The sequence below is a fragment of the Mastomys coucha genome, unplaced genomic scaffold (genome assembly GCF_008632895.1).
Source record: "Mastomys coucha isolate ucsf_1 unplaced genomic scaffold, UCSF_Mcou_1 pScaffold21, whole genome shotgun sequence".
Lineage (NCBI taxonomy): Eukaryota > Metazoa > Chordata > Mammalia > Rodentia > Muridae > Mastomys > Mastomys coucha.
The window spans coordinates 142418710-142442027 of NW_022196904.1; the positions used below are offsets into that span (position 1 = coordinate 142418710).

The following is a 23318-nucleotide window of genomic DNA, read 5'->3' on the forward strand; positions in this document are numbered from 1 at the left end:
CCATCCTCATTCAGTTTATGTTTGGGCAATCATATTGGTAAGACTTTGTGAATATAACTTCTGATGTTACTACATGACACAGGCTCACAGCAAACTCCTTGGTTATGTGTCTTTTTACAATCTCTTTATCCACTCTTTTACGGTATTCTCTGAGCCTTATATGGTTTTGTTTTGTATGTTTCCACTGAGACTGTGCTCCATAAATCTGCATTTTGAGTCATTATGGTTTTCTGTAGACAGAGTCTGTCTGTTGCAAAGTTAAGTTTCCTTGATGTAAAGACTGTACTTATCTGTAAGCTGGAACTGACTTGAATATCCCTTCCCTGAGGACTAGCTTTCATGGTACCAGAATGCACCATGTAAATTTCCAAAAGAGGGAAGTAATCAACAGTCCTAGCAAGCTCTGATGCCAATCAACCACACCAACAATCAGCAGGACACAGTAAAAATCCCAAAAGTACAGGAGCAATACCCAAATCTTGGTAGAAACTAAAAGCTAATTATATATAAGACCAATTCAACAAGAGGGAAACAATTCTTGGTAGTAGAAATCTAGTTTTCATACTGGTGAAATCATGGCTATTGGGAGATAATCTACAACCTCCAACTTACTAAACTAGCATAATCCCTAACAATAATCTATAAATAATTATTTTTATACCTGCAAACTTATGTTTTTAAGGTGTTTCTCTTTTTGGCTGGTTTCTTGTGCTGCCTTTATATGACATTTCCTCAGCTCTCTTGGTGTCTTTATGCATAGTCTCAGTCTGTTTCTCTCTCTTTCATGTGTGGGTGCATGTGTGTGTGTGTGTGTGTGTGTGTGTGTGTGTGTATGTGTGTATGTGTGTGTGCATGCGTGTGTGTGTGTGTATGACAAAGTGTAGTCCAAGTTAGCTTCAAGCTTACTGGTCCAGTCTGGCTTTGAATTCACAATTCTTCAGATTCTAGAATGTTGGAATTATACATGTGCCACTGTAGTAGGGGACTACTGCCATCATGAGGATCTCTCTCTTGTATTTTCATCTGAACCTAGTATCTTCAAAACTCTATTTCCAATGTTATAACATTAGGAGTCAGGAATATTGCATTAGAATTTAGAGGCAGGATATTTTGGTCCAAACAAAGAGATAATTAACTTGATTAGTGCTAAGCAACATCTACCATCTCTGTCATCTATCTATCTATCTATCTATCTATCTATCTATCTATCTATCTATCTATCTATCTATTTATCGATCTGTCATCTCTCCACCCATATAATAATGATTTGTTCTATAACTGATTTATATACATCTATATACATCTATAACTGATTTATAGACATCTATAACTGATTTTTGATCTAAGAAAAGCTTCTGTGGAACAGAGTAACCTCCCTTTCCTGATATTTACTATTTAAAAAGAAGTGGCTCTTATACATTTGTTCTGGTATTTTCTTTTTTTTTTTCTTTTTTTTTTTTCTAAATAAGCTCTTCAATCTCATCAAATATAAAGATGCTAATGAGTCTATCTTCAGTCCTAGAGCACTAGAGCACTATTAGTCCATGGCTTGATCTGGCTTCAGAATCTTACAAAATTTCTGTACCTACTTCTTCTAATTAAGCATTTATTGACAAGAGTCTGGGTGACACTCACTGCTCATGATACTTGAAAATGTTTTTCAGAGTGCATAAATATGAGGTTGATTGCTGCCACTTTTTTTTTCCCCCTGGGAAGAGTAGGGAGAGAGGGACAGGAGATCAGTGATTTTAATTCCCAAATCAAACACAATAGAAATGATCCACTAATGTGTGTTCTGAAGGCTCTTCTTGTTTTCTGTAGTACAGAGTTAATGTTGTTGAAAACTAAGTACAATATCTCATTTAGCAACTGGCTGGGTTACAATACAAGTTGAATTCTCTGTTCTTAAAATCATTGCTATTAAAGTGGGATCCTTGGTAAGGACAAATGGGATTCTAAAGTTGGAATGGCTAAGTATGGTAAGATTTTGCAAATCTGAAAACATTGAACCTTGAATTCTATTGAGTCTACTCTATTCAGGGGAAGAAGTATCTCTGTCCCATCAGGGCCTAACTATTTGTGTGATTAATCCCTGTTGCCTGTAGAGACTGTTATGGCCTCATCTGAAGGATTTCTGTGTCAGATGATACTACTTCATGTTAGGGTACATCTCTACCCATCATCGCTGTTTTTTTACTTTAACTGGACTTAACTGACTGCAGACCCCAACTTTATGGCAGAAAATGTGGCTCAGGAGGCTTGCTAGCCTATATCAAAGTACCTGAGCTTTCTTCACTAGAGAACACACATGGAAATATATATTATAGATAAGGGCTAATTTTGGAGATACAAAATGTTGGATCTAGCCGGGCAGTGGTGGCATATATCTTTCATCTCAGCACTTGGGAAGCAGAGGCAGGTGGATTTCTGAGTTCGAGGGCAGCCTGGTCTACAGAGTGAGTTCCAGGACAGCGAGGGGTATACAGTGAAAGCCCCCCCCAAAAATAAATGTTGGATCTAGGTTAATTTATTGATATATGTTCATCAAGCAGAACGTCTGCATTTAATGTCTTTTTAACAAGGAGTTAAAAAGCATTCTCACTGGTTGGTTGAAATTTAGGTCAAAATATGGCTCATGTGAGTAAACTAAAAATGTCAGACCTGTTTTGCTTTAATTTCAAGGAGGGATTAAAAGCTTTTGAAGTATTTCATGTTTGTTAAGATCTATTCACCCAGCTTGGGGAGTTTCAAAGGCACACCTATACCATAGGGTGATATATTTGTGAGGACAGTGCTATGCCTACAGATATAAGGCAAGAGATAGCTCCTCTGGACACTTAGGATGATGGGCAGTAGGCCCAGGATGGCAGCTGTATGCCAGCAATGAAGTTTGAGAGCTTTGGCATCTCTTGTAGAAGGTCCCTCAAAAAGGACTTAGCATAGGAAACAATGAGTTGAAGATCTTTTTAAGAACCAGTAAGAAGTTGGAGGTTGAAAAACAAGTAAGAAAACAACAGACCCAATTCCTGGGTGAAGAAAACACTGTGTAGGCAAGTAAATACAAAGCTTTAGAGCTGACAGTAAAGCAAGATCTTGTCAGAGACATCAAACAGAAAGAGGATTAGGAAACTGATTGGCTTGGAAGTTAGTTTCTAACACAATTCCTTTGACCACCGAAGGTGAAATTGGCTCCTAAGACTGACCAAACAGTGAGAGCAGGCATGTGTGAAGGAGAACAAAGTGGACCTCCTTTCAATACAGCCCAGTTTATCATATTTTTCTATCATAGCATTCACATAGTTACCCTTCCCTGTGTTCTTCTCTTCTGTCCCTAGCTATGTTTCCTGTTTTACCAAGTACTGGACAAACATAGTACACATATCTTCAACACAAATGTGGGAAAAATAGTATTATGGAAGAATAGATCCATGAAGTAGTAAGCTGTAAGATGAACTGATGATCATAAATTAAATTGATAACAAAAGTTTACAGTTTACATGAGATTTATTCCTTCAACCCCAGAAGGTTCTGATATAGTGTTAACTTTTAGCTTGTCATTTTGATTTAAAAAGGAACAAGTTCTGTGAAGGTCCTTCATGCCCTTCATCTGTGTTGTATGAATTAGACAGCAAGGTTAGGGAAGAATCAACTACTTTCTCCTCATCTGGTTCCATTATGTGGCATCTGTGGTTTTTGGTTAGATGTGCATGTTAGTCTGACTCTTCAGATTGCTGTTGATCTCTTTGATATGATGAGGAAGAAGTGGCGTTTAGATCTTTGGATGAACCTGAGCAAGGTGTATTGTTCTGCACCTCTTGCTCTGAAGCTATGCTGGATAAACAGGTTGCATATGTGTATGGAACCAGGCTCTGACAAGAAACAGGATAATTATCTGGCCTCATGTCTTCTGACTGCTGGTCTGTTTGTTTCTGACATGTATCTTCTGTATCTCCTGGTTCTCTGTCTCCTGATTGAACATCATCTTCATGCACATCTTCTATTAAAACACCGGATTCTTGTTGCCTGCTATCTTGACACAGGCCTACTTGTAATATAAAGTTTTGCAACTGATGACATGGGGTCTGATGAACTATGGTGGTATGGGGTTGGATTTGTTGGTATAGTGCCCTTTGCCTTAAAGATTCTCTCTCTAATAGCTCTTGGGATTCCCAGTCTAGGGAAGGCTTCACATCAAACTGCCATTCTTGTGTTTTCCAATCTTTGTTTCTCCAACCTTGACTTATCCAGTCTTGGGATCTCTGGCTACTAGGCTGCCAGGATGGAGTTGACCAGAATGAGCATGAACTTTCTGTGTACTGAAAGCTTTGGGAGTCCCAATTATCACACAACTGCCTTGGGGCTCTCTTTACTAGTACTTGTCCTCCCTGCCAATTTTGGAGCTGTGTCTTTGGGACTTCCTGCTCTTTGGCATGCTGGTCTTTAGCTGGCTCTTTTGGAGGTGGCTCTTTATCAGACTGCTGACCTTCATCCTCTCTGACATTAGGATGTTCTTCTGGTAATAGCTCCTCTACAGATTTTTGGTCTTTGATTTGCTCATCTTGGGATTGTTGTATTGGGACCTTCTCTTTGGTCTGCTGACCTTCAGCTTGTTGACTTTCAGCTTGTTGATCTTCAGCTTGCTGATGTGGGAGCTGCTCTGTGGTTTGTGTATATGCATCTTGTTTCTCTGTGGTATTTTTCTTTGAGGATAGCCAGGCTTTGATTTGCTGATCTATGGATTTCCGTCTTAAACTTTTACTTTGTAAGTCCTCAGAATATCTCCTTGGTTTTTCACTTTTGACTTGCAGGTCCAAAGAATTTCTCTTGAGATGGAATTGCCCATGTTTGCCTGACAAGGATAAGGAAAGTCTTCTTGTGGGTTTCATGTCCTGATCAGGCTTCCATTCTTGAGTTAGCTCCATGACTTCTGTTCGAATGTCCCTATAAAAAACTTCTGGATATTGCTGGCTTTGAACTTGAGTGTTTGGTATTTGAAGATCTGAAAATGGCATATCTTGAGGTACTGCATTTTGGGTTTGTGAACTTTGGGATAGTTTGTCTTGAGATGGTGTATCTTGATATTGTATATCCTGGGATGGAGTATTTTGGAATGGAGTCTCTTCTTGGGTGTCTTGGGATGGTATATCTTGAGTTAGTGTATCTTGGAATGGAGTTTCTTGGTATGGAGTCTCTTGAGATGATGTGTCTTTAGTTAGTATATCTTGGAATGACAGCTCTTGGGGTGGAGTTCCCTTGGGTGTAGTCACTTGGGATGGAGTCCTGTGGGATGGAGTCCCTTTGGATGGAGACTCTTGAGATGGAGTTTCTGGGGATGGAGTTTCTTGGGATGGAGTCCCTTTGAATGGAGTCTCCTGGAATGGTATTTCTTTTGTTAATATATATTGATAGTGAGTCTCTTGGGGTGATGTATCTTTAGTTAGTATATCTTGGTATGATGACTCTTGGGATGGAGTCTTTTGAGATAGTATGTCTTGGGTTAGTGTATCTTGGTACAGAGTCTCTTGGGATTGAATCTCTTGCAATGCTATGTCTTGAGCTAGTATATCTTGGAATTGCATGTCTTGGGATGGGGTGTGTTGAGAAGGGATGTCTTGGGATTGGTTGTCTTGAAATGGTATGTTTTCAGAAAGAAAATCTTCAGATATCAGATCATCAGACTGTGAAATATGTAATGATGGCTGTTTCGATTGTAAGACTTGTGTTGACAGAGATGCCATTAGTGATTGAGATGACAAATTATCAGGTAAAAAATGGAGGAAATTATGTGAAGATGGAGTTTTAAGACTTTTGACTGATGCAGTTTCATAGTCAGGCAAATTGGATTGCACATCAGAAGTCTGATGTATAAGAGATGATAGGTCCTCATCATTCAGGTGATCAGTTCTAGAGTCTTTCTGAGAAGGACTATCTTCTGAAGAATGTGGTGTTAATGGGGGAGGTACAGCATTCAGTTTGGCTTCTTGCTCTGGGGAGAGTGGAGGAATAGCCTCCTGTTCCCCTGGAAAATGCATAGAAGATGTACCTTTATCACTTTTCTGTGGGATAGTTTTGGGAGTTGAAGGATTTCTTGAGACTCTTAACTTGAAGAAAGCATAACCTCCTAAGAAAACACTTTTTATGCTTGAAGCTGTATTATCCTTGGAAGATTTTTCTTGAAACTCAAATTGTAATGTATTGTTTTCTTCTGGGGCAGGATGTTCAGTATTTTGAGCACATTCTGAAGGAAAGAAGAACACAACCTATAATATTAAGGAGAAAGGAGAGTGTTAATAGGCCAGAATTGTCTTCATGTCTTTTTTTTTAAACTGTATTCTCAGATTATTTTTCCTCTTTCATGTACAAATGTAGGTAGGAGGGAGATAAAGAATGAAACAGCAAGAAACTCTCCTGTCTTTGCTGTCTATTTATAAGTATTAATTTGTGTTAGTCACTATCCTTACAACTAAATATTGAATGGATGAATTTGATCAAAATTGCCTCAGGATTTTTCTGATACTGATTAATGCTAAATTTTCTAAGACATTTAAAGTATCCAGTTAATAGTCACACACAAAAGTCTAATATTTGATTTATTAATCATCTAGATGAACTGAATGTTAGTAAGGGTAAGCAGGTTTTACCCTTAAAGTGCTTGCAGTTATAATTAGACAAACATACAAGTGGATAATGATAAAATTATTAGTACAGTACCTATTATTGAAGTAGGTATGATATTCTGAGGAAGAAGTTAATTAAACAGTATCATTTAGAAGAATGATATATTCAAGAAAAAATATATACCCAAAGAGTTAAAAGACTACTATGCTAAAACCTCCAAAATATTGCTGAAAATATTTATAAGGAGAACTAAACAAATGGAGATCTTACCCATGTTTGTTTATAAGAAGGATTAAACTTGTTAAAAAATTAACAATGTGCAAAAATATACAAATTCAATACTAGCCATATTAAAATACAAAAAACTTCTCTTTCAGTTATGCAGAAAACAAATTTCAAATTATATGGAATATTAAGGAGCCTAGAATAAGCAAAATCATTTAAACAGAAGAATAATATTTAGAAAAATAATTAAACTTCAATAAAACGTGGGGAGATAGACAGGTAGATAGAATAGAGAGCTCAAAAGCCAAACATAATACTTAGAGTTCTTTGAGTTTCAAAAGTAATGCCAGGATCATTCTGTGTAAAAGCACAGTCTTTTTTAACGATTGGCACTAGAAAAACTGGATAGCCACATGCAAAAAATGGACTGAACACTTAGTATAGACAAATATCCACTCACAGTGGATCAAACTTAAAAGCCAAAAATGTACACTTTGGTGGGACCTTTTCTTCTGTTATTCCACTATCCTGAAATGATGCTACCCACATTGAGCACAGATTTTCCTTTTCCTTTCTAGAAACATCCTCATGGACAAACACAGAGGCCTTCTTTAGTCATCTAGGCTCTTTGTAATCCAAACAAGATGTCAATCAGGTGATGATTTCATGGACAAGACAACAAAAGAGGGCTGGAGAGATAGCTCATTTTGTGAAGTCCGTACTGCATAAGCACAACTGCCCGAGTTCAGATGGCAGAATCCATGTAAAAAGCAAAGCATGACAATACATTCTTGTTACCCTAGCCTTGGGAGCATGCAAATGATCTAGCCAGATCCATGGACTCCAGGTTCAGTGAGAGACCTTGTCTCAAAAACAAACAAAAACTGACCCAATTGAGGAAAGCTACACCATGTTGACCTTGAGCACATACAATGTGCATGTATGCATATGCACATACATATACACACTCATGTGCACAGACCACACACACACACAATATCACAATATAACCAAACATGTAATAACAAAAGATAAAAAGAATATATAAATCAGATTTGATAAAAATATGACTTTTGTACATTGAAGATACTGTCCAGTATGTTAAAACAAAATACTCTGAAGGGTCAGGGTAGGATGATATATTTACAGACCATATGTCTAATAAGAAATTGTGTATACGAAAACACTACACTTCAAGAACAAAGCAATAATAAATAACCTAATTAAAAAATAGACATGAGTCTATAAAAAATTCTTGTTTAAAAGATCTACTCCTGAAAATAGGTGCATCACCATAAGGAAAATCGAAATTAACCTTTTTGGGGATGGTGGGAATGAACCGTGTCTTGATGGTAGATAAATATATATTTTGTTTCTGAAAACTTACTGCATGGCATACTTAGAATAGGTGCATTTGTTTGTTTAAAGATAAAAGTAGCTCTCTCCACCAGCTGAGCAAGATGCCCAAAGGAAAGAAGGCAAAGGGGAAGACGGCCCCCGCTGTCATCAAGAAACAGGAGGCCAAGAAGGTGGTCAATCCTCTGTTTGAGAAAAGGCCCAAGAACTTTGACATTGGTCAGGACATCCAGCCCAAAAGAGATCTAACACGCTTCGTCAAATGGCCTCGCTACATCAGGCTGCAGCGGCAAAGAGCCATCCTCTATAAGTGTCTCAAAGTACCTCCTGTTCACCCAGGCCCTGGACAGGCAAACAGCAACTCAGCTGCTTAAGTTTGCCCACAAGTACAGGCCAGAGACAAAGCAAGAGAAGAAGCAAAGGCTACTGGCCCGTTCTGAGAAGAAAGCTGCTGGCAAAGGGGACATCCCAACTAAGAGACCACCCATCCTCTGAGCAGGAGTCAATACAGTCACCACCTTGGTAGAGAACAAGAAGGCTCAGCAGGTGGTGATTGCCCATGATGTAGACTCCATTGAGCTGGTGGTTTTTCTGCCTGCCCTGTGTCAAAAGATGGGGGTGCCCTACTGCATCATCAAGGGAAAGGCTAGGCTGGGGCGCCTGGTCCGCAGGAAGACGTGCACCACTGTTGCCTTCACACAGGTTAACTCGGAAGACAAGGGTGCTCTGGCTAAGCTGGTGGAAGCTATTAGGACCAATTATAATGCCAGATACGTTGAGATCCGTCACCACTGGGGAGGCAACGTCCTGGGTCCTAAGTCTGTGGCTCGAATTGCCAAGCTGGAAAAGGCAAAGGCTAAAGAACTGGCCTCTAAATTGAGTCAAATGTACACTGAGTTTTCTGTACATAAATATAATTACAAAATTAAAAAAAAAAGATAAAACTAAGCAAGGGAACAAACAAACAAACATGCCATCCATCACACCCTAGACCAGTGTTGTAAATTGGAAAGCAAGGTCAGGAGCTACCCCATACCACTCAGAATCCTGGTGTTCTGTGGTACTGGACATATCCATTAATCTTTCTGTTAAGTCTTAGTCCATTCTGATGTAAAAAAAAATATATAAGGAGGCATTGATTTAGTATTAATATGGGAATTAATTAAGTTGTCATCTAGTGATTACAATGAGGTTTAACATTATAAACAATCAAGGTCTAAGGTATAAATTCTCCACTTTACTATGGGTTTTCTACAAAAGCCTGTATCTCCCTTTTTATTTTTTTTCAGGAAAATAAAGAATTATATATGAACAGAGATAACTGAGGACAGTATATACAACAAGAAAGGAAAGGAAGTTAATCTTAAAGAGTAGCGTGAGCATCAATTTTATGTTCAGCCCCCTCTGACCTTCCTAAATCTAGGAGTTTCAGTATGGTATCTCAGCATATTGCTTTTGTACAATGTGGGGTGATGATCTCAGTGTGGATGCAGTAGTACCAACATCTGTGCTATTTGTACTCTTAGAGGTGGAAGGAGACAAGAAAATCAGGATTGCTGGAAGCTTGTGGGCAAGAAGGCCTGGAGCATTCAGTAGTGAACAGCAGGAGAGACCTTTTCTCAAAACAAGGGACGAGGAAAGGGCCAACATCTGAGGTTATCCTCTGACCTCCACCCTTACTCTGTGGCATGAGAATACCTGCTCCCCATCTCCCACACATGCACACTCAAGCATGCATCCTCGAATACTCACACACACACACACACTCAGTTCTCATGACAACCTTGGGCGCACCTCTCTTGGACTGGCCCAGCATCTGCTTCTGAAGGATACAATAGTCACAGAGATGCTGAACTCTACTATGGTGATGATTAATAAGACTGACAAAATTCCCTGTAAATAAGGAAGAGAAAGAAATCATATTTAGGGCAAAAGTGGCATCACTTTAAAAACAGAAGCTGAAAACATTTGACACCTTATGACTGAGTTTGTGAAAACTCATATTCATGTTGTTCTATAGCTAACAAATACTGCATCATTTTTGTGTCCTTTGAGCAAGGAGAAGATAACAAACTCCAGTGTCTGTAGGGCTAAGATAGTTTCTAGAGAAAAAGAAGCAGCACAGGGGAGTGCAGTAGCACTCCTATAAGCATCTGCCATTTAATTACACTAAATTCTTTCTGTTTGCGAATATAGTCACCCAGTGCCTGCTCTTTCTTCCCCAGGGAAGCTGGATAGACACATTCTTTGAAGAGAAAGTTTCAGCTATGTACTCACCTATGCTAGTCAAATAAAACAACCCTTCAAGATGGATCGATCTAGTACACAAGTTGGCATTTTATAGGCACTCCTTTAAGGTAATGTTTTGATTAAGAGGCAAGATGGTACAATGTGGTATTCAAAAAGGTTTAAGTAGTATTAGATTTGTACCAGCAATTATATCAGCAAAAGCTGGATACAATTGGGCCCAAGGTTATGCCTATGCTGGGAAAGTAACTAAGGCTCTCTGAATCTCAGTTTCCTCTAAACACATGCAGAAGCTTAGGTAACTCTCTTGTTGCTAAAGGTGAAGTGTGTACACCCTGCTGTGCGGAGTTCCCTGGCTTCTGCCTTCTAACAGGAGAGAACTGGTCCCAGTCCTTGTGAAACTTCCATCATATGCACTTGGACAAAGTAGCATAGGACTTCATCCTTCTATAATTGTTTTCTGACTTTCCTTAGGAATTGAAGTCTAGTTCTGGAATTTGTCTCAGCACACACAGGAAGGTCCTGTACTTCACTTACATGGGTGATTACAGGGATTAAATCATAGGAGATAATTTCCTATGATTCTACTTCACTCTTGTCCTATTGGTTCACATTTTCAAATTCTAGGACCCAAGTATTCAAGATGTCACTATCAGAAAGAGACTAAAGCTCAGACTTTGCCTTGAGATCAGAGGGAAGACCTCTTGGAATATTTGACATGATTGAAAATGATGTCAGGGCTTGCCTGATGATTCGGCATTCACTACCTAGCCTGACAACATGAGTTTGAGCCCAAGGATTCACATTTTTGAAGAAAAGAACTAGTTCCAGCCAATTTTTTCTCTGATGTCCACATATAAGCTATGCCATTGTGAACCACACACACCTCTAGTAAATTAGTATAAAAATAATTAATATAATTATGCCATGTATTGACATAATGTACTTGAACAATAAGATAGACTCTTAAAATTTAAACTATAATTAGGGACAAGAGAGATGACTCAGCAATTTTGAATGCTGGCTCTCTCCAGAAGGACCTGGGTTCAATTGACAGAACCCACATTGTGGTTCATAAACATCTGTAACTCCAGTCTCAGAGCATCCAATGCTATCTTATGGCTTCAGAGAATACTAGGCATGCATATGGTGCACAGTCCCACATTCAGGCAAAATACTCACATATAGTAGATAAGATAAAAATTTATGTATAATTGTATTTCCTAGTAAAGGAATATATCATTCACCTTACTGATTTAAAAATTTAATATATAGAATAATTTGTTTTAAAATTATTGAAACAGCTTACTTAAATGCTTTATTTCACTATATTTAGTTTCAAGCCAGCAGAGTGATTTTTTTATCAGCAAAAATGTAAAATTGAATACAATTGATGTGATAATAGTTAGCTAAAGCTATTGTGTCTTAGTAGTTTGGCAGGCATTACTTGAAGTAATTTTTAGCATAGCTCAGTGACACATATAACTCTAATATTTTAATTTTTTACAGGAGGAAAACCAAGATGTAGAGACCCTGCAATGTTAGGCCAAGGTCACAAGCTTCCAGGAGCTAAAAGGAGAATTAAAATTCAAGAGACTATGTTTCCAGAACCATCTATAACTCCATAATTCCATAATACATGAAGTCAGGATTAAAAATCAACTCCTCATTGTGTCATGGACAAAGCTTGGCTAAGGTTACTCCAACTCCTCATTTGGAATCAGATCACTCACAAGGAGAAGTGTTCTGCCCACAACACACGGTCCTTCAAGGGAGGGTGTCTGGCAGAATTTGTGGTGCTGTGTAAAGGTGAGGAGGATCAAGGCAGTCCCAGCTAATGCAGTGAATAAGCTGATGACATTCATGGTTATGACATCTCGCTTCTGGAAAACAGATGACATGATAAAACACGATAAAGCAAGTAAAAGCTAAAGCTAAATATATACCTTGTAGGAAAAACTCAGAACTCTTCTGCTTCTAGAGGCCTCATTAGGTCCATGTGATTGGAAGGCTTGTCAAGTTCAGTTCTGACTGGTCATAGTCAGAACCGAAGTATAGAATGGAGGAACAATAACCTACAGTTAATGCAACTGGAAATGTTCATCTCATCTCAGCAGCTAACTGTCTTTCATAACCTGGAAGGATCAACTGGTGTATATCAACTTGGAAATCAGACTCGATTTTGAGTCTAGCTCTTATTAGAACTTGTACCAACTATTTAAGCTGTCTGAGTCTCAATTTCTACCTTTAAAAATGAGAATGACTTTAGTGCAATATTTATTTCCTAAATAGCATATACTAAATATGTATCATCACCACATTAGGCCCGAGATATATAAAGACTCTTGTGGGACTTGACAGCCCACCATTACATGGCTCACTTACCTTCCCCAAGAAGATCAAATGGTGATTAACAAAATCATTAGTATGATTAAAGATGGTAAAACTTGGACTAGGGGTTAAAGATGCCCTTTCTATAATATCAATGCTTCAACATGGGAGGCAAAAAAAGTTGATTGCTCCACTTAACTCCATTCAATTAAAAAATATTTTTTGAGAATTTCCTATGTGAATATTGTGTTTACAACATTCCCTTCCCTCAAACTTGTCCTGGGTTCTCCTCTCATTCCTCAAATTCATGGCCTCTTATGAGTTAACGATTACTTTTTGCATATATATGTACATAAAGTTTATAAACACTACAGAGTTAATTTACTGTTGTTCATTTGTATGTTTGTTTAGTGCTAAACACTTGGGTTTGGATCATCTTCTGGGGCCTTGTCCCTGGAGTAGACTGATTTTCCCTATGCAGAGGTCATTAATTGTTCATAGTCCTTTATCTAGGGGTGGGTCCTTGTAATGTTTTTCATTCATGTTGGCATATCAGTTGATGTTATTTTTCAGATCTTATTTAGGTAACCAAATTGTTGAAATCATGGGTACAGATTTCATGTCATATATAGAAGATGTAGTCTTGCAGTAGATGTCCTGGTTCTCTGTCTCTTAGTCTTTTTGCCCCATCTTCCATGATGTTCCCTGATGCTTCAGTGTAGGGGTTGTATTGTAGATGTATCAGTTGATATTGGATACCCTATGCTTAATTCCTTTTATCTATTCCCAGTAAGTTTGAAGGGAGAGGTATGTGTGTTGGGCTACTTACAAGAAAGATGTGTGTGTGTGTGTGTGTGTGTGTGTGTGTGTGTGTGTGTATGAGATCATATTATTTTCTTCATATTCATTTTTTCTTCTTAAAAAGTGTTATTTCAGCCTGTACATAGTATACTTTGTTGCTTGCACTATGTCTGCTGATATTGGACATGAAGCTATGCATTTAGACAACCCATCTTTTCTGGAGCTGTGTGTAGCCTAGTGTGGCAAGACTGAGAAGCACACTTACGACTGTTTATCCTATGCTGAGATCTTCACTGAAGACAAGTGGTTTTGGAAAAAAGAAAAACAAAACAAAACAAAACAAAAACCAAGGAGCATGCAGATCTGTCACTCTCTCTCCATATTAAGTCCTTTTGGTCTTTCTAGTCTCTGTTTCGTCTTCCACAGGGTGCATTAACAGACTAAGTTCTTTGATGGATATGTTATCTCTCATGCAGATTGTGCCTTACAAATTGCACGCCCAGCACTACTCTCACCTGGTCCTTATTACACAATCATGATGTCAGAAAGACCCTTGTTACCCATGTTTTAGAGAGGCATTGCATTTAGAAACTAAGTGACTGAGCCATCCCATGCTTGGTGGAAAAGCTGTGGTGGAAACCAGGTCTTCTGTAGTTCAAGTGTCATGTCAAACCTTCTTCCACCTGTAAAGCTGTCCATGAGGCATGGATGACCATTGAGTATGTCTCAGTCTCAGCTCTGGAGAAGGCAATATAGGGGCTGTCAACATTGATCTCCAGAGATGGATATGGAGACATTCATTCCTCTCCCTAGGACCTCACTAGAGTTTATAACAATCCCTGATGAAACTGACAGAGGCGGTAAAAACAGATCCAGTAACTTTGAGAGGAAGCCCACAGATCTCGAGTTTTCAACAACTAGATGAGAATAGGAACATTTAAACATCACCATGTCCTTTTGTAAGTAATATCTTAATCTTCAAAGTAGCTCTGAGAGTTGACAGAGCAGTGAGAGCCAGACAACTCTGACTCAGTCCTACAGTCATGTGGCATCAGTGCCAAATTTTGGACTAGTCCTCAGGCAGGCCTCTGGCTAAGCCTCTGTTGGTTTTTGAGGTGGGGTTGTGATAGACAGTGAGGGTTTACTTGACTCTAGGATGGCTTTTGGTTGAGGTGGGGCTTCTCAACTTTGAGACTGTAGACATTTTGGTCAGATGATTTTTGTGTTGTAGGACATCCTGTGCTTCCTTTGTTTTAAAGCACATTTAGAGGAAGCTAAAGAGATGCTCAGTGGTTAAAACCACTGACTACTCTTTCAGGGGACCCAGATTCAGTTTCACATGTTGGCTTACAAATATCTGTCATTTCAGTTCCAGGGGCTCCGACACCCTCTTCTGGTCTCTGTGGGCACGAGGCATTCATATTGGGTATATACATACAAACAGGTAAAACACTCCTACATATCTAAAAGGAAAATGCATGCTTAGAAACAATCCTGTAGCTGCCAATATATACCCTATATAGTTATGACAACCAAAAATATCTTTGGACACTGTGAAGTATTTCCTTGAGGAAAGAGAAGGAGCAGTTAATTAATCTACTCCCAGTTAAAAATCATTTAATCATGCTGGGCAGTGGTGGCGCACGCCTTTAATCCCAGCACTTGGGAGGCAGAGGCAGGCAGATTTCTGAGTTCGAGGCTAGCCTGGTCTACAGAGTGAGTTCCAGGATAGTCAGCGCTCCACAGAGAAACCCTGTCTCGAAAGGAAAAAAAAAAATCATTTAATTATAGCGATGCAGGATGGTTCCCAATGAATAGCTTTTATTTTTCTTGAATAGGAAAGTAGGATCAAGGAAAATAATGCAGGGATAAATCACTAAAGGTTGGGTTTCAGCTAGAAATTTGATACTTAAAGAACTTTCCGAGGAACATTAAAGTTTAAGGCCAAAGAAGCAGAAAGCAAATAGATTTTAAACAAGGTAAAAGTCAAGATGACTTACCAGAATTTGTCTTGGTTTATCATGGAATATTGTGACATATCCTGTCAGAAAAAACTGTTCAGAAGACAAGAGGTTAACATGTGCTACATTTAACCTGTCTGCAACACAGCCTTCTTTGGGTTTTCAAACTGCTTGGAACATCATCCAACTCTACCCACAAGAGCATCTAGTTTTTCAAGCCCGAGTGTTGGGGAGAAAGGTCCTTGTTTTAATTCCATCTATTGGAGTTGGTATTGGTACCTGAAGACATTTGGGTCTAAGAACTTAAGGTCCTTATGCTTCAGTACAGAGAGTAGGAAGTTACTGTTAGTATCTTCCTCCGCTTCACCTGGCCTATTTACTGCCAAGTCAATCTCAAAGCTTTTCTTCTCTCAGGGCCTCACAGTATCACCACCCTTTTCTGGGTAACTGCAACTTCTTCCCAATTGATTTTTCTCAGGATGGCTGTCATCCTTGAATTAATTCTGCACTCAAAACCCCACAATATACTCTAATAAGAACACATCTTTCAACAAAAGTGTTTTCCTTAAAAATCACCAGTAGATAACATTTGCTTTTAAAATATTGAAGTTACACAAATACATGTTTTTTCTTACCCTCTTCACAGTAGCTAAGAAATAGAATCAGCTTAGATGCCCATCAGATAATGAACAGACAGTAAATGAGTGGTTCCATTTTATGCATAACACGCACTTTCCTTCTGTGGTTCTTTCCCACATCACATCCTTAGCTTGTGCTTTCTGTCATGGCCAGGGGATGCATACATTCTTTCTACCTCAATTAATGAGAACCCAGGTATGAAGCACTCCTCTGCCCCTGGCAGCAGGCTGATCCTCCACCAACCCTCATTCAGTTCCTTGGAGCACATAGCATGATTGTAAAAACATGTCACATTTCTCAGAAGGGGTTTTGTTTAACAGTACTTACAGACCTGGGACATTACCAAGGAGATATAGAGATATAGTTATGCATCTAATGAATGTCTTCTCCATGGAGAGTGGATTTTCAAAAGTCAGTAAATACAACCTTATTAAAATTTACACCTGTGGATCTCACAAATCATACAGTTGGAGAGTGAGGAGGTAAGGACTGGGTTCATTTGCTTCTTTACACTAGAGTGCATGTTGTTGAGAAATCAATATCATATTAATTTACTGGAAAAGTGAAAATTGTTACCAGTTGGTTTTGAAAGTCAGACTATAGAAAAGACATGGAATGCTTATCAAACACATTGCCAGTTTTAATAGAGACAGCAGCCTCATTAGTTCCTTATTTCAGTTGTTAATTGATTGATTGATGTGTATTCATTCACACTTCTCATATCTCAAGTGTGATTCTAATTTCTGAGAATATTAAAAGCAAGAAATACAGACCCGTTCTTGCCCTCTTGAATGTTTTGATCTGAGATGTTCTAATGAGTTTACCCTTAAACTTTCAGCACAGGATTAGGAACCAAGGCTGTAGGGTTCTGTGGAATTAGCATTGTACTAAGAACAGTTTGACGCCTCTGTGATCACCCATGAGTTGTAGTCATAAAAATCCTCTGGGGCTAAAGAAGGATCCTGAGCTACAGTGATCCTAAAGTTTTCCTTCTTACTGAGTCTGATTCTCTGAGTGCCTTCTGCATGTGTTCCAGTGACCTGTGTTCAAACTTATTCATTTGCACAGGATAAAGTAGGCTATCTACCTGTTTCATCTCCCAGATCATTACTGCAGGATGTATTATACCTATGGGCTTTGGAAAACTGCTCTGTGCCCAGGGACAGTTGTTACGATAAGGGTGGTAGAAAATGGCTAGTAGAATAATATGGGATAACTTCTTTTGCTATGGAGTAGACTGCCTGTTTGGTATTCTGGAAGGAACACACTTGTGAGATTTATTGTCATAGACAATAAATTATATCCAATTATATCACTTTATAGTAATTTCTGACAAGTTCTTAGCAGATGGTACTTACAATAACTGCTCCCCAGAATGGATATCCTGTGAAGATCACGAGAGGAAATTTTTTGGATGAAAAGATGAAATTAAGGGCTAATATAATTCCAAAGCCTACAATGAATAGAGAAAGAAGAATCTGGATGGCCTGGAAAGAGAAAATGAACATGAAGTGACCAGAGCCCAGACTGTGGGCTGCCCCAGACATGCCTCTGGCTGCATACTACCCCGATCCAAACATGTCCCATGTCTCCACCACACATGAGTCTCTCCTAATTTTGATTCTCCACTCTCTTCCTTTAATTTACTATTTCCTAGAAGCACCAGTATATCTTGCAGCATACATATTTGAATTCATGTGTGATTAAACCTAGTTTTTGTAAATGATTGTAAACTTCTTGAGGACAGGCCCCACAAACAATTCTCCTACACCCCTTCCTTTTCTGTCTCACTGACATCTTAGAATTAGCCTCCACATTTTCAGTGTTAAGTGCAGTCATTCCTTGGTTTGCATGAGAAAGTGTGTGGGAGTTGGGTTGGTTCCAGGATTAAATTCTGAGGAAGTTCAAGTCTCTTGTATTTACAATGTCATAGTATTTCTAGATATTCTACACATGTTCTCTTCTTTGTACATTTTTTTGTTGTTCAGACAGGGTTACCTCCTATATTCAAAACTGACCTCAGACTCACTGTGTAGGACAGGAAGACTGTGATCACCTGACTCTCCTGCATCCACCTCCCAAAGCTGGGATGGCAGGCTTATGTCACCATACCGTACTCCTCCTGTGTACTTTAGTCTTTTAGGATGGTAGTATGTAATGGGCCATACACATGAGCATCAGAAACTATTATGCATCATCTGCCTAGGAGTGAAAACAATACTTAAGAGAATGTAAAAGCAGTAAGTAGTTATTTATTGTATTATCTGTGGAATGGGTATAAGAAAACCAACTGTATATATTCAGTATAGGCAAGATTTTTTTTAAAAAAAAAAAATTCACTCCATGTTGGTTGAACCTGTGTGTATGCATCCTTTAGACCTAGACTTCACTGATGGAGTTTGACCTCACTTTCACTGGCTTCTTAATTCTGTGTGAGGTATTGCTACATTCAGGGGTCACTTCCTCATAAAGGTATTTAGAAAAGTTATATAGTGTCTTCCTTCTCTGTGCTAGAAATCAAAGATCAGAACTAGCCTTCCCAACCCACAATGGAACATCCCTAGGACCTCCTTGAAGTTAGGCGGGTTAGTACAACAGCCACTCTTGAGGCTTACTTAGTCCATCACCTCAGAAGCATTTCTGCATTGACGGCTGAGAGCTACCATACAGACCCAAGACACACTATGCATTTCACTTCTAAAGAGACCTTTCTTTTCTCTTTCTTTTAATCAAAATCCAGGAAAGAGGTCCATAGTGACTCTTCTCTTTGGATACAATCTTCTTGCACAAGGAAATGATTTTAGATGTGCTGCTCATATAGTTTTTTGAAAGTTCCGTGTATGTATACAATGTATTTATCACATTTACCTTCTCTTACCTCCTCTCACCCAAACTGACTCTTCTTTCCAACTCCTCTTTCATTTTCAAGTCTCTTTTTGGTGACTCACTGACTTTAATTAGAGGTGCTTATTTCATGGGTTTATTGAAGCATGGGCAAATTTACTGGACTATGGATTGGAGCAGGGCCAAAACTGACCAGTAGCTACACTATTGAAGAAAATTACTGCTCCACCCCTGCCAGCAACCACTAGTGAATAGCTGCTCCGGGACAGTGGAGATTTGTGAGCTTCCTTCACTGTAGGAAGGATATCTTGCAGAAGGAAGGCCAGGAAGACTAACTCATTCTCTGAATGTTATTTCACAAAGCCACCTCTGTAGACAAACATGGAGATACAACACCTTCTCACCCCTCCGGGTGACCCATGATAAGGCAGAACTCACCCCTAAAAGCTTTGGTTCCCCCTTAAGGAATTCCAGCAGAGAACTATGAGGTCTATATGGATAGGCAGTCAAGATAGTTTCATCTGGCTCTATAGTGATGACATGGTTCCTTCTCTTCTCCTCAGATGGTGACTTCATGATTCAGTGGAAGATCTTTGGTAGGAGAGGAGCGAGAGGATATTGCAGCAATAATCATGATGTATTTCTTCCCTAGGGCCCCATTGAGTCCTCTGCACTGAGCCCTTAGCAGTTACATAGTACTAGAACCACAGAATCCCAGTCATTGAGTCATAGAATATGAGAATTCTAGAGTGTGCCAGCCCTCTCGATTCTTATAGAGGAAACCTGGAAGGCTTACTCTATTATCTGATTGCTTGAAAAGTGTATAGTAAACATCATAGTAGATAGATAGCACACACAAAAGGAGTGCCTGTGTCTGTATTCATATATATGCATACCTATACATATACACACATATGCACATACATACATACACACACATATATTTCACAATTATACTTTGATACTCTACCAGATACCAATTATAGCTACATATGGTTCAGACTTTTGTTTTTCAGGCTAATTTTTTATATTCATGTGGGTTTTTTTGTGATTTCAACTGCCAAATCATCAAGGTAAACAGTTTAATAAGGCCAAACATAATATATGCAAGTATCATCTTAAACCTGTCCTGGATTGCAGCAATGACAAATACCAGGGTTTCTTAACTTTTGCATTTTGGTGCATTCTTAACTTTTGTTCTCTTGAATTTTCATGAATTGCTTATGAAACATAAAAGAGCTAAACCTTTGGCATATCTGGTATGCCCTATGTCCTGTACATGGGGCTTGGTTTGTTTCAATATGCATTGCAGTGGCACATTTGACAATATTCAGTGCTCAAACTGAGGATTAGAAGGGCCAAGCTGCCAAAGGATGAATACCAAGGGATAGGTGAAGGAGCCAGTCCTTCTGTCTCCAAAATCTGTTTTTACTGTTCAACCATACTTCTTCCTTTTCCAAATGGAGTTTATTCTTTTAGAAAAAAGTATTGTTTAACAATATGCCTTATAGTATAAAAATAAATAGCGAATTGTGGCTGTGTTTTCCAGTCTTTTAAGGATATATATATATATATATATACATATATATATATATATATCAAACAAAAAGTAAAGGAAACAAATGATCCAATTATAAATGGGCAAGAGATCTAAACAGAGTTATAAACAGAAGAAATAAAAGTAGCTAAGAAATAGCTCAAAAAGTGTTCATTATTCTTAGCAACTAGGGAAATGAAAATTAAAACAACCTTGAGATTTCATCTTACTCCAGAACGACAAAGATCAAAACCATTGACAACAGATGCTGGTGAGGTTGTGGGGAAAGGGGAATCTTTATTCACTATTGGAAATGCAAATTAGTGCAACCTTTCTGGAAATCAGTATGGAGAATCCTCAAGGAACTAAAAATAAATCTACCCAATGGCCCAGCTATACCACTGCTTGGCATATACTCAAAGGAGTTAACATCCTATTCCAAAGATACTTCTCAGCCATCTTCATTGCCATTCTATTCACAATAGCCTAGAAATGGAAGCAACCCAAATGCACTTCAGCAGAAATAGATAATGAAAGTATGGTACATATACAAGATAGAATGCTGTTCAGCTTTAAAGAAAAGTGAAATCATGAATTATGTGGACAAATGGATGGACCTAGAAAAGATTATCTTGAGTGAAGGAACTCAGGCCCAGAAAGACTAACTGCCACATGTTCTATCTCATCTGTGGTTCTTAGCTTCAATTAGATGTGAGTACAATACGGAGTAACTGCAGAAACTAAGAAAATGTAAAGGCGAGGGGCCTTGGCATGGAAATAATAGGGTACAGGCAACATGAAGCAGGGAATGGAAGAATGGGAGGGGACTGAAATTTGGAAGTTGGAGGGTGGTTAATACAGAAGGAGAAGGGATGAGGACAAATAACACAAGTTTGTTTGATAAAGCCCCAAGGAATCTTACTATTCTATATTTATCCAAATTATACATAATACTATAAGTGTATGAATTTTTCATCTATCTATCTATCTATCCATCCATCTATCATATCTCATCTATCATTTTAAAGGAAGTTATGCCACTAGTGCTGATAAAACTCACTACAAGAACCATAGACTAAGAAAATTTCCAGTACTAGGCATGAGACCTCTTCTTTAGAATGGTTAGTCAGAGAAATCCAAGTGAGTCCCCAAACAATATAGACTATAGCTTTTGCTGTCCTTGGTTGGAAGCCATTTTTTTTTTTTTTTTTTTTTTTTTTTTTTGTTGCTGAACACAACACACACTTAGGACACAAGTGCAACCTGAACGCCTCTTCCTGTGATCTAGCTTAGAATACTGTGCAAGCTGCCGAAGAAGGGAGGCAATCAGTAGTCAGACTCAGTTGTTTCACCTATGACCCACGACAATGACCAGCATGGCAAGATATTCTTAAAGGTACATAAGTGGAACTCATACCTTGTCTGCAACCAAGAACCATCTAATTGGACTTAAGGCCCACTCAATAGGAAAGAAACCATTCCTGGTACCAGAAACTTAGCCAACCACTCAGGGTTAGTGAGGTCAGGACCTTAGAATAAAACTACTACCCTCACACAACAGCAAATTTACTAACTATATTCTAAATCCTACCCACAGATAAGTGTAGCTGTCACCTCTCATCAAAAAAGCTTCTCTTTACAGCAAGTAGAGAGCATCACTGAAAACCACAACTAGGTACAATGCAGAGATTAATAGATCATGAGAATCCCAGGTCCAGTGGATACATCTATATCACAGCCCTTGTTCCTGCTCAGGGAACATCTCAGAAGAGGGAGCAGAGAGACTGTAAGAGCTGGAATACCAGGATGTCTGCTTGAAATAGTCTTTCATAGAAATGGCTTCATCAAAAAGATCTGGAGAGGGCTGGTGAGATGACTCAGTGGGTAAGAGCACTGACTGCTCTTCCAAAGGTCCTGAGTTCGGATCCCAGCAACCACATGGTAGTTCACAACCACGCGTAATGAGACCTGACGCCCTCTTCTGGTGCATCTGAAGACAGCTACAATGAATTATGCCAGAGCGGGCTGGAGCAAGGAGGGCTGGAGCGAGTTGGGCAGAGCAAGTGGGGTCAGCAGAGGTCCTGAGTTCAGTTCCCAGCAGCCACACACATGATAGCTCACGGCCATCTGTACAGCTACAGTGAAACTGTCCCACAGTTTCATGAACCCGGTTCTGTCTCTACCGAAGGGAGAAAGGAGACCTGAAACAGAGTTCGAGAACAAAAGGACATGAAGCCAAGTTGAGGGTTTCCAATCAAGGCTCGCCTTTACTTTGGAGGTTCAGCATTTATATACAAGAGAGCAAAACTGAATCTCTAAGTTACAATGACATTTGAATAACATAAGGAATTCGGGAGGAGTCAGGAAGAGTCCAAAGTCAAAGGGGAAGTCCAAGGGAAGCTGGCTGCTGGGCTGAAGGTGGAGGCTTAGGGCGTCCAGCAGGTCTCAACTCCGGGGAGTGGCTGAAGGCTCAGTCCACAGTGGGGGGGAAAGTCAACAACAGATGTCCTTAGGCTGTAGACATGCCAGCCAGCAGGCATAGTTTCCTCTGGAATCCTCGAAGGCGGAACTCAGAGTAGTGAGCCTTTGTTTCAGGCACAGCAGGCGTGAGTTGAGTCCAGGTCGCAAGCTCTAGGTGTCTTGCAGCTGAGGCAGAAGGGAGGGACCCAACACTACAGTGTACTCATACACACACACCAGAGAACCAAATAACCCTATTAAAAAATGGGGTACAGAGCTAAACAAAGAATTCTCAATTG

The 23318-nt window shown here is 39.2% G+C and overlaps 1 protein-coding gene, 2 long non-coding RNA genes and 1 pseudogene across 11 annotated transcripts in view; 3 read left to right on the plus strand and 1 right to left on the minus strand.

Annotated features, from left to right (window-relative positions):
* The window catches only part of LOC116103584, a 50291-nt gene extending 37143 nt beyond the window's left edge, over positions 1-13148 (plus strand). The window contains exons 1-3 of one of the 2 annotated variants that reach the window (XR_004123503.1): positions 9518-9574; positions 10425-10556; positions 11956-13148. This is a non-coding gene — a long non-coding RNA (uncharacterized LOC116103584). Of the gene's footprint in view, positions 1-9517; positions 9575-10424; positions 10557-11955 lie in introns of those variants that run through there. The other variant, XR_004123502.1, reaches the window with a different exon arrangement.
* Positions 3486-19742, minus strand: LOC116103579 (membrane-spanning 4-domains subfamily A member 14-like). 8 transcript variants are annotated; one of them, XM_031389753.1, is made up of 6 exons: positions 19461-19741; positions 17537-17665; positions 15579-15632; positions 12180-12329; positions 9994-10092; positions 3486-6260 (listed from the first exon to the last, which is right to left on the minus strand). In XM_031389753.1, exons 1-6 carry the CDS (start codon positions 19596-19598, stop codon positions 3711-3713), a joined length of 3120 nt encoding a protein of 1039 aa, XP_031245613.1. In that variant the 5' UTR covers positions 19599-19741; the 3' UTR covers positions 3486-3710. The 8 variants fall into 8 exon arrangements, with proteins under 8 accessions (XP_031245613.1, XP_031245616.1, XP_031245617.1 ...); XM_031389756.1 differs by having other exon boundaries at positions 17537-17631; positions 19461-19574; XM_031389757.1 differs by having other exon boundaries at positions 17537-17562; positions 19461-19553.
* On the plus strand, positions 8288-9156 carry LOC116103583 (annotated as a pseudogene).
* LOC116103585 lies at positions 14178-15278 on the plus strand. The gene is made up of 3 exons (XR_004123504.1): positions 14178-14297; positions 14392-14537; positions 14948-15278. It is a non-coding gene; the product is annotated as an uncharacterized LOC116103585 (long non-coding RNA).
* Positions 19743-23318: the final 3576 nt, after the last annotated feature.

Excerpts from the sequence above, each read along its gene's own strand:
- LOC116103579 (XM_031389753.1), bottom strand. The coding sequence starts at position 19,598 with ATGAAGTCACCATCTGAGGAGAAGAGAAGGAACCATGTCATCACTATA. Across the intron at positions 15,633-17,536 it reads CATTCTGGGGAGCAGTTATT|TTTTTTCTGACAGGATATGT; the intron begins GTAAGTACCATC and ends TCTTCTGAACAG. Across the intron at positions 12,330-15,578 it reads ATAAACCAAGACAAATTCTG|AAGCGAGATGTCATAACCAT; the intron begins GTAAGTCATCTT and ends TCTGTTTTCCAG.